General features: G+C 50.5%; 5 protein-coding genes across 5 annotated transcripts; 4 read left to right on the top strand and 1 right to left on the bottom strand.

Annotated features, from left to right (window-relative positions):
- Positions 1–8: 8 nt before the first annotated feature.
- Pdw03_7327 (DNA repair and transcription factor Ada, putative) lies at positions 9–713 on the top strand (the record flags this gene model as incomplete). Its single annotated transcript, XM_014678520.1, has 1 exon — positions 9–713. The coding sequence occupies one exon, from the start codon at positions 9–11 to the stop codon at positions 711–713; it is 705 nt and encodes a 234-aa protein (XP_014534006.1).
- A 987-nt stretch (positions 714–1700) lies between these two features.
- Positions 1701–3252, top strand: Pdw03_7326 (BAR; the record flags this gene model as incomplete). Its single annotated transcript, XM_014678521.1, has 5 exons — positions 1701–1827; positions 1892–2059; positions 2123–2238; positions 2302–2579; positions 2634–3252. 5 exons carry the CDS (start codon positions 1701–1703, stop codon positions 3250–3252), a joined length of 1308 nt encoding a protein of 435 aa, XP_014534007.1.
- A 1248-nt stretch (positions 3253–4500) lies between these two features.
- Pdw03_7325 (RSC complex subunit (Sth1), putative) lies at positions 4501–8958 on the top strand (the record flags this gene model as incomplete). Its single annotated transcript, XM_014678523.1, has 4 exons — positions 4501–4593; positions 4708–4903; positions 4979–8682; positions 8731–8958. 4 exons carry the CDS (start codon positions 4501–4503, stop codon positions 8956–8958), a joined length of 4221 nt encoding a protein of 1406 aa, XP_014534009.1.
- Positions 8959–9501: 543 nt separating this feature from the next.
- On the top strand, positions 9502–10438 carry Pdw03_7324 (Short-chain dehydrogenase/reductase SDR; the record flags this gene model as incomplete). The annotated part of the gene is made up of 3 exons (XM_014678524.1): positions 9502–9541; positions 9596–9996; positions 10097–10438. 3 exons carry the CDS (start codon positions 9502–9504, stop codon positions 10436–10438), a joined length of 783 nt encoding a protein of 260 aa, XP_014534010.1.
- A 1797-nt stretch (positions 10439–12235) lies between these two features.
- Pdw03_7323 (antigenic thaumatin domain protein, putative) lies at positions 12236–13003 on the bottom strand (the record flags this gene model as incomplete). The annotated part of the gene is made up of 1 exon (XM_014678525.1): positions 12236–13003. One exon carries the CDS (start codon positions 13001–13003, stop codon positions 12236–12238), a length of 768 nt encoding a protein of 255 aa, XP_014534011.1.
- Between the last annotated feature and the right edge of the window lie 545 nt (positions 13004–13548).

Raw genomic sequence — 13548 nt, 5'->3', positions numbered from 1 at the left:
TCGTGGATATGACAGGTCTATCCAAGCCCCCAGAAATTCCTCGTATCAGCTGGAACTCCACCAGCTCGAACTCCACCAGCTCAGAACGGTGGCAAGCCATCGCCACCCGCGACATAACCGCCAACAGCTTCGTCTACGCCGTTCGCACCACAAAAATCTACTGCCGTCCCTCATGCCCAGCACGACTAGCCCGCCGTGCCAACATTCAATTTTACGACAGTGCTCCGCAAGCAGAGAAAGCAGGCTTCCGACCCTGCAAGCGCTGCCGTCCGCATTCGGGTCAGACGGCGGCTCAAAGCAACCCCCAAACCGCCGTGATTGGCAAAGCCTGCGAGTCAATTCGGAAATTTCTGACGACAGGGTTGAAACCAAAAATCAGAGATCTGGCGGCGGAGGCTGGCTTGACACCCAGTCATTTCCATCGTGTGTTTAAGAAACATCTGGGCGTGACGCCTGGCCACTATGCTGAGCGCCTTCTGCTGCCGAAATCATCGCCATCCGATGACGATGATGTTTCTGGAGTTGAAACACGGCGCTCAGCCTCTGGGGATAGGGATGAGATCTTCGAAGAGAAGAATCGCGAGAAGGGGGCTGGCCTGGCGGCAGGGGAAAATAGTCCATTGATGAGTGGCTGGAATGAGTTTGATGCTCTGCTGGCTTTTGAATCGGAACCAACGTGGGTGCCTGGCTTAGCTCTATTGACCCACGAATGATGTTGGGGGATGTTTTTGATGGGACCACATGATTTATGAGAGATGGACCGGAGAACCAGCATCGATCCATTTCAACCAATCGTACAGTCCAATCCGAATTGAACGATAATGATACCGGGGTGCCGTTTTAGATTTGGCATTGGCATTGATGCATGATGCAGCCCGATGGTCTTAATTCTACTCCGTGCTCCGTCTTCGTACATAGGCCAAAGTCCAGAAGCCCACCGTGGCTGTGGATCAACTGAAACATTTTTGCACAACCGTTTTCGAAGCGCCTACAAGTACTGTATGTTGTAAGGAATGCTAGTATATGTACGGAGTACAGAGTCCACATTATCATGTCCATGACAATTGGATGACTTCTTTTCATCCAGACTAGATTGGGGTGGCAAGAGATAATTATAGTAATTTCCTCTGCAAATTCCAAGCTTCCAATGGGATCTAGTGGCTTTCCACTAGACCCACTAACGCGTGTCACAGTCTTAGGGTGTTTTCCCCCCTGGTCTCAGGCTATTTAAGTCTGTGTCTACTCTGTCCACTAGGCAAGGGTACTTGTGGACGAAAATACAATGATTCCCTTGGAGAAACTGCACTGGAATGGCTATTTTTTTTTTTTTTTTTAGCTTGTTTAATTTTTTTTAAGCAATTAGAGCAGATTGAGAATACAGTGACTTCCCCACTGATTGACAAGATCAGCATTACTGCATAAAAATACGCATTGTATTTCTTGAAACTTTGTGAGACGAAGTATTTAAGGTGGCCTATTACCCTATAGTATCCTATTTTATCATGATTGCGTGCCCCCCCCCGGGATCATTTAATCTATCCGTTCCCAACCTCCTTTTCCTCACCCAGTCTTTTCCCTTGACTCTTTTCCTAGTGCATTACTAGTTGAACATTCTCTACTACTTTATCTTGACAACTCTACGTACAATCGCTGGGTTCGACAATCCTGCTACAGACCATTGCCAACCCCAATCTCACAAAATGAATGTGAACAAGAGGATCGGCAGATTCAAACAATGGGCTGGAGAACGCATGGGCGGAGAGGCCAAGACCTTCCTTTCTGAGGATTTCAAGGCAATGGAGACGGAGATGGGTGTCCGACATGAAGGTAAGAGGTGATCACCCTCCACACCTGCAGTGTATCCATACTGACCCACGGTCTCCTTCACTAGGCGTTGACCGCATTCATAAATCTATGACCTCTTATGTCAAGGCTATCTCAAAGCGCAATGATGGAGAGGACAAGGAGAAGACTCTCCCGATTGGTCATTTGGGAAGCAGTATGGTGGCCCACGGCGAAGACTTCGATGGGAACTCAGAATACGGACAGTGTCTGATCAGTGAGTCCTGAACATGGCCGGGGGAGTGCGGGAGAGAAATCGCGTCGCTAACAATTCCATCAGCGTTTGGGCGCACCGAGGAGCGTATTGCGCGCATCCAAGAAAGTTACATTACGCAGGCGACTTCAAGCTGGCTTGAGTCCCTCGAGAGATCGCTAACTCAAATGAAGGACTTGCAGGTATGCCTTCCGACTCTCACAATTAGTGGAAGGTTGAAGGTCACGTATTAACCTGCCTCATAGCATGCTCGCAAGAAGCTCGACAGCCGGCGGTTGGCATACGATACTTCTCTTTCGAAGATGGAGAAGGCCAAGAAGGAGGACTTCCGCGTGGAGGAAGAACTACGCTCACAAAAAGTGAAGTACGAGGAAGCTAGCGATGACGTGCTGCGTCGCATGCAGGACATCAAAGAAGCGGAAACCGACAACGTGATGGACATGGGGGCGTTTTTGGACGCTCAGCTTGAATATCATGAACGGTCCCGCGAGGCCCTACTGCAGCTCAAGAATGAATGGGCTGGGTACGTATTGATCTTGGCCGCTGCATCTTGTGTGGGATACTAACACTGAAATAGGTTCAGCCAAGTACAGGCTCCTCCCCGTCATCCTCCCCGTCCTCGTGCCAACACTGCCTACTCGTACCTGGAACGGTATGAGCCATTGCAGGAAGAGTCGATAAACGCCACGGAGACTCGACCTTCCATCCGGTCTACTAGATCTACCACGCCGTACTCCGAGTCGCTCCCGCGAGAGATGTACGGAAACAGCAATGGGGGTTCACGTCCTATTCTCAACAGAGTTTCCACCTTCGAAGGCCCTGCTCAACTGCGACAGGAACAATCTCCACATGCATCGCAATGGAACCAGCAGCGGACTGCCGGCGAGAATCTGGGCGGGTTTAGACGTCGAAGCAGTACTCATGTTGGAAGTGGTCGAATCTCTGCGGATCCTTACGCCGACTCCGAAGAGGTCAGCTCATATGGCCGTTCTAGCCCCGAGCGGATGTTTAGCGGGGGCGGGTCTATTTCGTCAGCAACATCTCACGGCAGCATGCCATCCCGAAGACCCAGCGCAAACAACTTGAACAGTCTTGGACAGAAGAAGGCTCCACCTCCCCCTCCACCATCTCGTGCGAAGAAGCCCCCTCCACCTCCACCCATTAAGCGGTCCCTTCTTGCGGCACAGAATGCGTAAGGGAGCGTTCTGGAAGTGTAACTTATGTCTATTCTTGATCTTGATCATGGGGGTTTGGAGTTTGGGAGCTTACGATCGGTCGCGGTGGTGATGTCTTATTATTATCACTCCGTCATTCATCCCTTTAGTCTTACATGGGATTGTCCTGTCCTTTCCTTGATTGTCCATTCTGCTTCGCTTTACTCTTCCACGTTGGTTGATGCCCGTGGAGGCCTGGAGAATTCCCCGGCTACTTTAGTCTCAATGCAGAGTTATTAGAATGATGAATAAAAAATGTAGATACGGATGTCTTTTCTAATGAACAGGTAAATCAATTCAAGTCCTGGTTCGAATTGCAAAGGTTGAGCATGAAGCATGCTGGGGTTTTTGGCGGCCTTCATTTCCATCTCAAGAGACTCTGAAGGATCAGCTAAAAGAGACATCACCAGACTGCCCAAGTAGCCGACTGGTCTTGTTCAGTGTCGATCGTGCGTGTGCCCGTTGACAGCAAAAGTGGACCCAGGTCTGTCTAGCTTTACAATGTGTTGTCAATTATAGTGTTATTGCAAGGAAGACCATTCAATACAACATCGATTCAATGAGTTTGAATAGATCAATCCAATCAATCTTCTCTCACCACTGCACCTGATGGTAGCCTTATCCCAAACCGGTACGGTACCAGAACTGCGCTGCCCCAGGCCACAATCCAGCACGGGCCACTCACGTGCCCGCTGACTAACGTCCTTTGCAAAAAACTCCTTGCCAGGCTGTTGTCAGTCCTTTGCTCTGAGCACCCAGATTTCCCCGAGCCTGTCGCGCAACTCCGTTCCCTCCCCATCTCCATTTTCATCCATCCACTTTTTGAACGCGCCCACCCAACGCGCCTTCAACTTTGGAGTTCCCTTCACACCTTGCCTTACCCTGGGAACTCGCCTCTATACTCGCTTTCTTTGACTCCCTCGTCCCTGAAAGTACCCGCTCTCCCCATCGCATCGGAAGCTCCGACCACGGCCCCAAACATCACGCTTTCCATCGCCAAGCATCCCATACAGTCGCTTACTGATCGCATTCACGATAATTAAGCTTACCCCACACCGTTGCTGCCAATTTATTTCAACCGCGATCGCCACTTCACTTGCCTGCGCGACTGGGTAATTGAAACCAGGTGGAGACCGTGACTTTCCACAACTCCGCATCGACCTTGACATTGCCCACCCCAACCTAGATCGCTTGCTCATGAATTGAAAAAATAAAATTACACGCGTCGCAATGGCTTCCTTGCACCCAGCGCCAAACATGGCGCCTGGCAACGTGAGCTTGCCGGCTAACCTCACGCAGCAAAATGTCCAGGAGATACTCCAGGTAAGCTTGTCGCATTACACCAGTACGCACCGTCGTATAAAATTGTTCAGTCTTTTAATACGCCTTCCAATGCCTTGCCCGCCACCATCACTGTCATCTCTAACACTGTCACAGAAATACAAGCAAATGCAAGAACAAGGCGTTCGTCCTGATGACCCGGAGTTTCTCAAGGCCCACAACCTACTTGCTGCCATTCAACGGCAGCAGACCTTTCAAAAACAACAGCGCATTGCTCAGCAGCAGGCTCAGCAGCAGCGCCAACAGCAACAGCTGAACGGTGCTACACCCGAAGCTGCCAATGGCTCTCATGGTAAGCTTCGTCATTGACTCTCTTGGTCCCCTCGAATCCCAAGGTCTTCCACAGGGCTGATCAATCTTCTCACAGGTCGCACACCTTCAGCTTCCTCGACTACCGCACCCATTGCCACCAATGCATCGGCAGTAGCTATGAACCAGAAGAATGCAACAGTTGGCAGCGGTAGCTTTTCACCAGAGCAACTGGCTACTCTTCGAAACCAAATCTTGGCTTTCAAGATGCTATCCAAGAACCTAGCCATTCCCTTACGCGTCCAAGAACAGCTTTTCCAAAACCAGAAGAAGTCTCAACCGCCTACTCCCACAGACAATGTTACCGCAGCCGAAAAGCTCATTGAAGCCGCTAATGACGGCGCTGGTAGCCAGGCTGCAGAGAGCTCAGATGTTGAAGTCATGACCAGAGAGTGGTATGACAACTTTCAGTCTCCTTATGACTCGTTGTCTAAGACCATCAGCTACACTGATCACGCCAACCGCGCGAATCGTGTGCGCATTCCTGCTCTCTTGCCACCTGGAATTGACTTGGAGCAGATGCGCGAGGATCGTGAGATCACATTGTATAATAAAATCACCGCCCGCAAAGCAGAGCTTGCCCAACTTCCCGCCAACCTCGGTGTATGGGACACTAGCAAGAGTGACGCGCCAACATACGATGACTCCCTCAAACTGAAGGCCCTGATTGAGTACAAATCACTTAATCTTCTACCCAAACAGCGACAGTACCGCAAGCAGCTCCAGAGCGAGATGTTCCACTACAGTAACCTCGGAATGACAGCCAATCGCTCGAGTCACCGCCGCATGAAGAAGCAGTCACTTCGCGAGGCTCGTATTACTGAGAAGCTTGAGAAACAACAGCGTGATGCTCGTGAATCCCGAGAGAAGAAGAAGCAGTACGATCAGCTGCAGGCCATCCTCAACCACAGCGCCGATCTGGCCAACGCTTCTGTCCAGCAACGTACGCGCTCGCAGAAGCTGGGTCGTATGATGATCTCACACCACCAGCACATGGAACGCGAAGAGCAGAGGCGCGTGGAGCGAACCGCCAAGCAACGTCTGCAGGCTTTGAAGGCCAACGACGAAGAGACTTACCTGAAACTTTTGGGACAGGCCAAGGACTCACGTATCTCTCATCTGCTCAAGCAGACCGATAACTTCCTCAAGCAGCTTGCTGCATCCGTCAAGGAACAACAGCGCAATTTGGCCAATCGTTATGGCGAGGCGCATGAGTATGACGACGAGTCTGACCAAGAGATCGCCGATAGTGAAAACGAGGATGACAATAACACTACCACTGGCAAGAAGAAGGTTGACTACTACGCTGTCGCTCATCGCATCAACGAAGAAGTTACCTCGCAGCCTGACATGCTCGTGGGAGGTACTCTCAAGGAGTACCAGATCAAGGGTCTGCAATGGATGATTTCACTGTACAACAATAACCTCAACGGTATTTTGGCTGACGAGATGGGTCTTGGAAAGACGATCCAGACCATCAGTTTGATTACTCACATCATTGAAAAGAAGAAGAACAATGGGCCGTTCTTGGTCATTGTTCCACTGTCCACGCTCACGAATTGGAACAACGAGTTTGATAAGTGGGCGCCCAGCGTGAGCAAGGTAGTCTACAAGGGCCCACCCAATGCACGAAAGCAGCAACAGCAACAGATCCGCTGGGGCAACTTCCAGGTTCTTCTCACCACCTACGAGTACATCATCAAGGATCGTCCGGTTCTCAGCAAGATCAAGTGGACACACATGATTGTCGATGAAGGTCACCGTATGAAGAACACACAGTCCAAGCTCAGCAGCACTCTCTCGACCTACTACACCAGTCGATACCGTATCATTTTGACCGGTACCCCACTTCAAAACAACTTGCCCGAACTATGGGCTCTTCTCAATTTCGTCCTCCCCAATATCTTCAAGTCTGTCAAGTCGTTTGACGAATGGTTCAACACTCCCTTTGCAAATACTGGTGGCCAAGACCGCATGGATCTGAGTGAAGAAGAGCAACTTCTCGTCATTCGTCGTCTTCACAAGGTTCTTCGGCCATTCCTTCTCAGGCGTTTGAAGAAGGACGTCGAGAAAGATTTGCCTGACAAGCAGGAGCGTGTCATCAAGTGCCGATTCTCTGCTTTGCAGGCCAAACTGTACAAGCAACTTGTAACCCACAACAAGATGGCTGTTACCGATGGTAAGGGCGGCAAGACTGGAATGCGTGGTCTCAGCAACATGCTTATGCAGTTGCGAAAGCTCTGCAACCATCCTTTCGTCTTTGAGCCTGTTGAAGACCAGATGAACCCTACTCGCATGTCCAACGACCTCCTTTGGCGGACAGCAGGAAAGTTTGAGCTGCTTGATCGTGTTCTTCCCAAGTTCCGTGCTACGGGCCACAGAGTCTTGATGTTCTTCCAGATGACTCAGATCATGAACATTATGGAGGATTTCCTTCGCCTTCGTGGAATGAAGTACCTTCGCCTGGATGGATCCACCAAGTCTGACGACCGATCGGACCTCTTGAAACAGTTCAACGCTCCTGGGTCTGAATACTTCTGCTTTTTACTTTCCACCCGTGCAGGTGGTCTTGGTCTCAACCTGCAGACTGCAGACACTGTAATTATTTATGATTCGGATTGGAACCCCCACCAGGATTTGCAAGCCCAAGATCGTGCCCATCGTATTGGTCAGAAGAACGAGGTCCGGATTTTACGGCTTATCAGCTCCAATTCAGTTGAAGAGAAGATTCTCGAGCGTGCACAGTTCAAGTTGGACATGGATGGCAAGGTTATCCAGGCCGGAAAGTTCGATAACAAGTCCACTAATGAAGAGCGAGATGCACTTCTTCGAACTCTTCTGGACACTGCGGAGGCTGCGGAACAGATCGGTGACCACGACGAAATGGATGATGACGAGCTCAATGAAATTATGGCACGATCCGAAGAAGAAATTCCCATCTTCCAGGAGATCGACAGGCAGCGAATCGCGAACGACCAATATGGTCCTGGCCACCGCTACCCTCGACTGATGTCCGAACAAGAATTGCCTGAAATTTACATGCAGGAGGATAATCCTGTCACCGAAGAAGTCGAGATTGAGGTCACTGGCCGTGGTGCTCGTGAGCGTAAGGTGACCAAGTACGATGATGGTCTCACCGAAGAGCAGTGGCTGATGGCTGTGGACGCCGATGACGACACTATTGAAGAAGCGATCGCACGCAAGGAAGCTCGTGTTGAGCGTCGCAAGTCTAACAAGGCTGGACGTGACGGAGATGACTCTTCACCCGAGCCGTCGATTATTGATGATGACGAGACTCCTCAAAAGCAGAAACGCCGTCGTGGTCCTCCTCCCAAGCGCAAGGCCGAGGAAATTGTGGAAGAAACTCCACAACCCAAGCGCAAGAGAGGCCGCCAACCGAAGGTTCCGGATACACTCAACCCCACTGACCGTGCCAACTTGACTCGCATTCTTGACACCGTGATTCAGTCGCTTATGGACATGGAGGCTGAGGTGCAACCAGAGGGCTCTGATAGTGAAGAAGGCCCCATGGTCCGTTCAATCATCGAACCCTTCATGAAGCCCCCGCCGCGTTCTTATTACCCCGACTACTACATGATTATTCAAAATCCCATCGCTATGGATACGATTCAGAAGAAGGTCAAGCGGGCCGATTACCAGAGTTTGAGGGAATTCCGCAACGACATCCACTTGCTTTGCCAGAATGCCCGCACATATAACGAGGATGGCAGTGTGCTATTCCAGGATGCCAATGACATTGAAGTAAGTTAATATTCTCAATGTTTAATCTCATCACTAACGATACAACAGACCAAGTGCTTGGTGGAATTGCGACGACTGACCGAAGACCATCCCGAGTTTTCCAACTTTGAAGATCAGTATGCCGGCGGTGATGGCTCGACCGAGTTTGCCTCGGGCGCCGACACTCCGCTTACTGCTGGCACGCCAGGTCAGCCGAAGCTGAAGCTCACCTTCAACAATCCCAACCGGGATAGCTCCAGCACTTTAAACGGTGCTGAGTATGGCATGGGAGAGTGACTTGTTTCAGATTGAAGGGGACAACCGAACCGAAGCACCCCTCGTTTCATCTTGCGCCTGTGACTTTTCATGTTGCTCGTGCATTCTTCTTGTCATGTGTAATCCGAAAATATTCTTATCTTCCACTTCTGTGCCATCTAGGAAAGGCGTTTTTCCCCCCGTGAATGTTTTGTTTTTTGAACTCGTGGATGGACTTCGGGAGGATGGCGCTGTATTTGTTCCAAGCGATTGATTTCCCTGGGGTGCGATGTCTTGACAGCGACAAGTTTTGCTTTGTGCAAGACCACCCTTGTATTTGATGAGTATGTACCTGCAAGCTAGGAACAATTCGAATCGATTTGAACCATGTACCTTGTACTGTGATTCCACGTCTCTTGCAAGACATATAATTTCAACGAGCCAAGTTCGGTCCGTATGCGTGGCCAAGATGCATGTCGATGCTCACCGACCTTTGAAATCATAGAACAAGGGCAAGGGTATACTAGACGACACTCCCTGTCGATAGGCATGGACAGTTTTCAACCTAGTCCTCGCCTCATAACCATGTCTACAAACAAAGACCTAGCTGGCAAAGTTGCACTAAGTCAGTAGCACACCACCACTGCAAGCCCATACTAACCGAAAACAACAATCACAGGCTCCAGCCGCGGCATCGGCGCCGCGATAGCCCTGAAATTCGCCCAACGTGGAGCCGACATAGCCATCAACTACGTCTCCAATGCTCCGGCAGCCAATTCCGTCGTCGAGCAGATCCGAGCCCTTGGCGTGCGCGCCCTCGGCTTCAAAGCCGATGTCTCACAGGGAGAAGAAGTGAAGACCATGTTCGAGACTGTGCACCGCGAATTCGGCCGTCTCGACATCGCAGTCAGTAACTCGGGCATCGAGCATTTCGGGAATCTCTCCGAGGTCAAGGGGAGCGACATCGATGCTATCTTTGCGGTTAATGTCAAGGGGCAATATTTCGTCGCTCAGCAGGCTTATCGTTTTCTGGAGGATTATGGGCGTGTTGTTTTGACTTCGTCGATTTCGGCTGTCAAGGTGAGGGGATGTGGACACGGCCATGGACATGGACATGGAATCTGGGGCTCTGTTGGATTGGAGGTGCGGATGGGAGCTGACAGCTTCTGGTGTGATTTAGGGCGTCCCTCGTCATGCTGTCTATGCCGCCTCCAAAGCGGCTGTACAGGGCATGACGAAGTGTCTTGCTATGGATTTTGGTCCGCGAAACATCACTGTCAACTGCATTGCTGCTGGCGGGGTCAAGACAGATATGTATGCTGAGATGTCGGCGAGGTACATCCCCGGTGGTGACCAGATGAGTCCTCAGCAGATCGACGAGGCTTTGAGCAAGTGGTCTCCATTGGGTCGGCCTGGAGAAGTTGAGGATGTTGCTGGGGTTGCGTCTTTGATTGCTAGTCCCGAATCGCAGTGGTTGACTGGGCAGACTTGGCAGGTCTCTGGTGGCGCTTATATGGTGTAGAAGGGGGTTTAGAATGGAATTCCAACCTCTTGAATACCATGGCCTGGGATATCATCTGATTGGTCTATGTCTTGTTCCTGATTTCTTGATAGCCCTACATACTCGCATCGACTTGACTTGTTGAATACTATAGACTTCCCCCCCCCAAAAAAAAAAAAAACAAGAGATCAATTACTCAACACGATCCGGTCTCTTTTCCAAATCCCGCTCCTTTTAGTTCCTTCCAGATCCTGTCTGATCCATGTCTGGAAATCAACAAATTTCCTTTGAAATCGCTGTTTTTGCTCCAAATACCTCATTCTAGCAGGCGACATCGGCTGCTTGGAAAAATTCCAACAACTACCGCGACTTCTGGCAGAACCAAATATCTGAAATTTGAGATCCTGTTCTTGGGTCTTGGAAACCACGAATTCTACAAGACAACCTTCAAGCCAGGTCTCGAAACAGCAAAACAGCTCGAAAGCGAACCGTGCATGAAAGGCCGACTTGCATCATCACTCCACCAACGACAAGACGACATTCCGGACTCCCGCGCGACAATTCTAGGCTGCAGACTCTGGTCCCGAATTCCCCTAGAATCAACAGATCTAGTCAAGTACACAATCTCCCATTTCCAAAAGATCATAGACTGATCTGTCGAGCACCACAACACAGCCCACGAGTCCGATTTGGCCAGGTTAAGGAGTGAGATCCAAACTCTTCGGGAGACTTCCCAAGAAAAGGCGGTCTATTCTAGTGGTCACACATCATGCACTATGCCTGCAGCGGACATCGAGTCTCCAGCAGGCCGAGAATTTGGGGACTTGTGCGGTTGGAGCGGATTTTCCGTTGCAGTCTTGGGATGGAGTTCAGGGTTGGGGTGTTTTGGGCATCCGCATGATACGACCGGGTTCAAGAAGGGGGGGGGGGGGGGGGGGGGGATTAGGGTTGGGAGTAACCAGCGGGGTTAGAGGCTTCCTTGGAAACACTGAAAAGGGGGGTGGGATGGGTTTAACTGGTACATGTACAATTTTACCTCTTGGCAATGAGGAGGGACAGACGGCGTGCTTATTCCTAATCACAGAAGCAGACAAACACAAGGATTGGATGAAGACGAGGCTCGGTGGAATATGGCTGTTGATATCAAAATGGACAGAGCAAAATCAAGGGGTATAATTTCGAACAGATGGGTAATCGTCTCTAGATCAAGGCTTTCTGAGGCTGACACTTCCTGGATCAGATCATCGGACCATGGATGGATATTAGGGTTAGATCGTTAGCACAAGGGAACAAACCTTGTGTTGATGACCAGGCTTCCATTGATAGCTGGACGTGATCTTTCCCTGCTTTGACAGTATCTGTGTAGTAGGGTGTTTGCCTTGCATACTGTCACTTTGGGGTTGTCAAGAACATCTCTCGCTGGAAATATCCTTGGACTGAAGCCTGGGAGATTGCATTGCTGATCGGCCCTGTGTTGTAGTTCAGCTGTAGAGGGGTCTCGATCTATGCGTTGTTCATTTGGGGAAGGGGTTGCCCCTCATTTGGGGGCCAAGGATGTTGGATGACATGTCGTGAGACCTCCTTAGTTGTACAAAATTGGGTACGGTCTAATCACACGATCCCGCGTCTACCAGGGTTCAATTTCTGTACCACCGACATGTTTGAGACATTTTCTAATCTTCATATTAAAATCTATAAACATCGGTATATTCCAAAAAGAAATCTGAATTGTACGTTGTCATTTGTGCAGCATGAAAACTCCCCATAACCGAAAGGTATATCCGACTAAACACCTAGAATCAAACCCCAAACAACACTCTAACCGAGAGTGAGAGTGTAAGCGGCATCGAGACCGCAAGCCAAGGTGTTGACATCATAAGGTTGCTGGTAGGACTGGGCACAGTTGACATCACCAGGAGCGCAGGTAGAGGTGGGGCAGGACTTGTCGCTGATCGAGACAGCGAATCCTGCATTGACAAACTCCGAAGTCTTGGACAGGTTGATGGAAGACATATCCCAGAAGAGGATATCACCGGACTGGGTGTACTCGAACTGCAGAATGTCGTCGCAGACCTCGGTAGTGGACATCTTGATGGAGACACCACCGCCGTTGGTGTTGGTGAGCCAGGTGCTGCTGGCGAAGGTCTGGCCGGCGGGAACGATCTGCATCTCACCGGCGGTCTCGGTCACGACCCACAGGTAAACGGTCTGGGAAAGATTGTTGACAATGGAAATACCGCTGCCGGCGGCGGTGGGACCGGTGCTAGTGCCGGATGGGGCGCTGGCGGCGGTTGGCATGACGGTGGGGACACTGAAGCTGTTTGAGCTAGAGGAGGCGGGGGTCCACGTCGACGAGTCGACAGTGGTGGAAGGAGCGACCGCCTCGGCGAGGTTGGTAGGCACACTGATTGGTGCACTGATCGGCGCACCGATCGGAGTACTGGTCGGAAGGGCAGTCTGGTAGACGGTTTCATAGACAGTCTCCCAGACGGTCTGCTCGACGTAGTCGACGTCGGGAATCGCGACGGGGAGTGCGGAGGCAGTGATTGCCAGAAGGGCCGAGAAGCCGATTACGTTGAAGCGCATTTTGGCTTAATGAGTCCGAACTTGAAGGAAGGTGTGGAGAAGAGGTTGAAAGAGGGACTCTTGTCTGATCTACAGACTGTTTAAAGAGAGTGTTGTATGAGGCTCAGCCCCAAAGTAATCCAAAAGAGTGTGATTCGAAAGATCGTGTCAAAGGAGAGAAAGAGAGAGGGGGAGGGTATAGCGCCATTTTATTCTTTGGGGTGGAGTACGTAGGCATAGGGCATTGGGTGTGTCAGATTTTGTAGCGGTTTGATAGGTGAACCCGGTAAATTGGGTTGACCATGTGCAAGTGGTGCCTGACTAGACAATGAATCACCCCATTGGTGGGCCACTGCTTGGGTCAGGAACAGAGATCTGGTCCGACCAACCCAAATGGAAGTTGCCAGCAAGTTCCCATGGTTCTCATGAAGTTTTTTTTTGTCTGTTTTCTTTGTGACCTGTTCGCGCTAGTTTTTTTTCACCAAGTGGAGATGGGCTGGTCTAGATCGAATCAGCGAACTCGGACCAGTTTTTCGTCTGTTTTTTTTTTGGTGTTTTGTTTTTCC

Source organism: Penicillium digitatum, chromosome 2 (genome assembly GCF_016767815.1).
Source record: "Penicillium digitatum chromosome 2, complete sequence".
NCBI classification, from domain to species: Eukaryota; Fungi; Ascomycota; class Eurotiomycetes; order Eurotiales; family Aspergillaceae; genus Penicillium; species Penicillium digitatum.
Note: the sequence above shows the minus strand (reverse complement) of the source record. Positions and strands in the feature narration are given on the sequence as shown.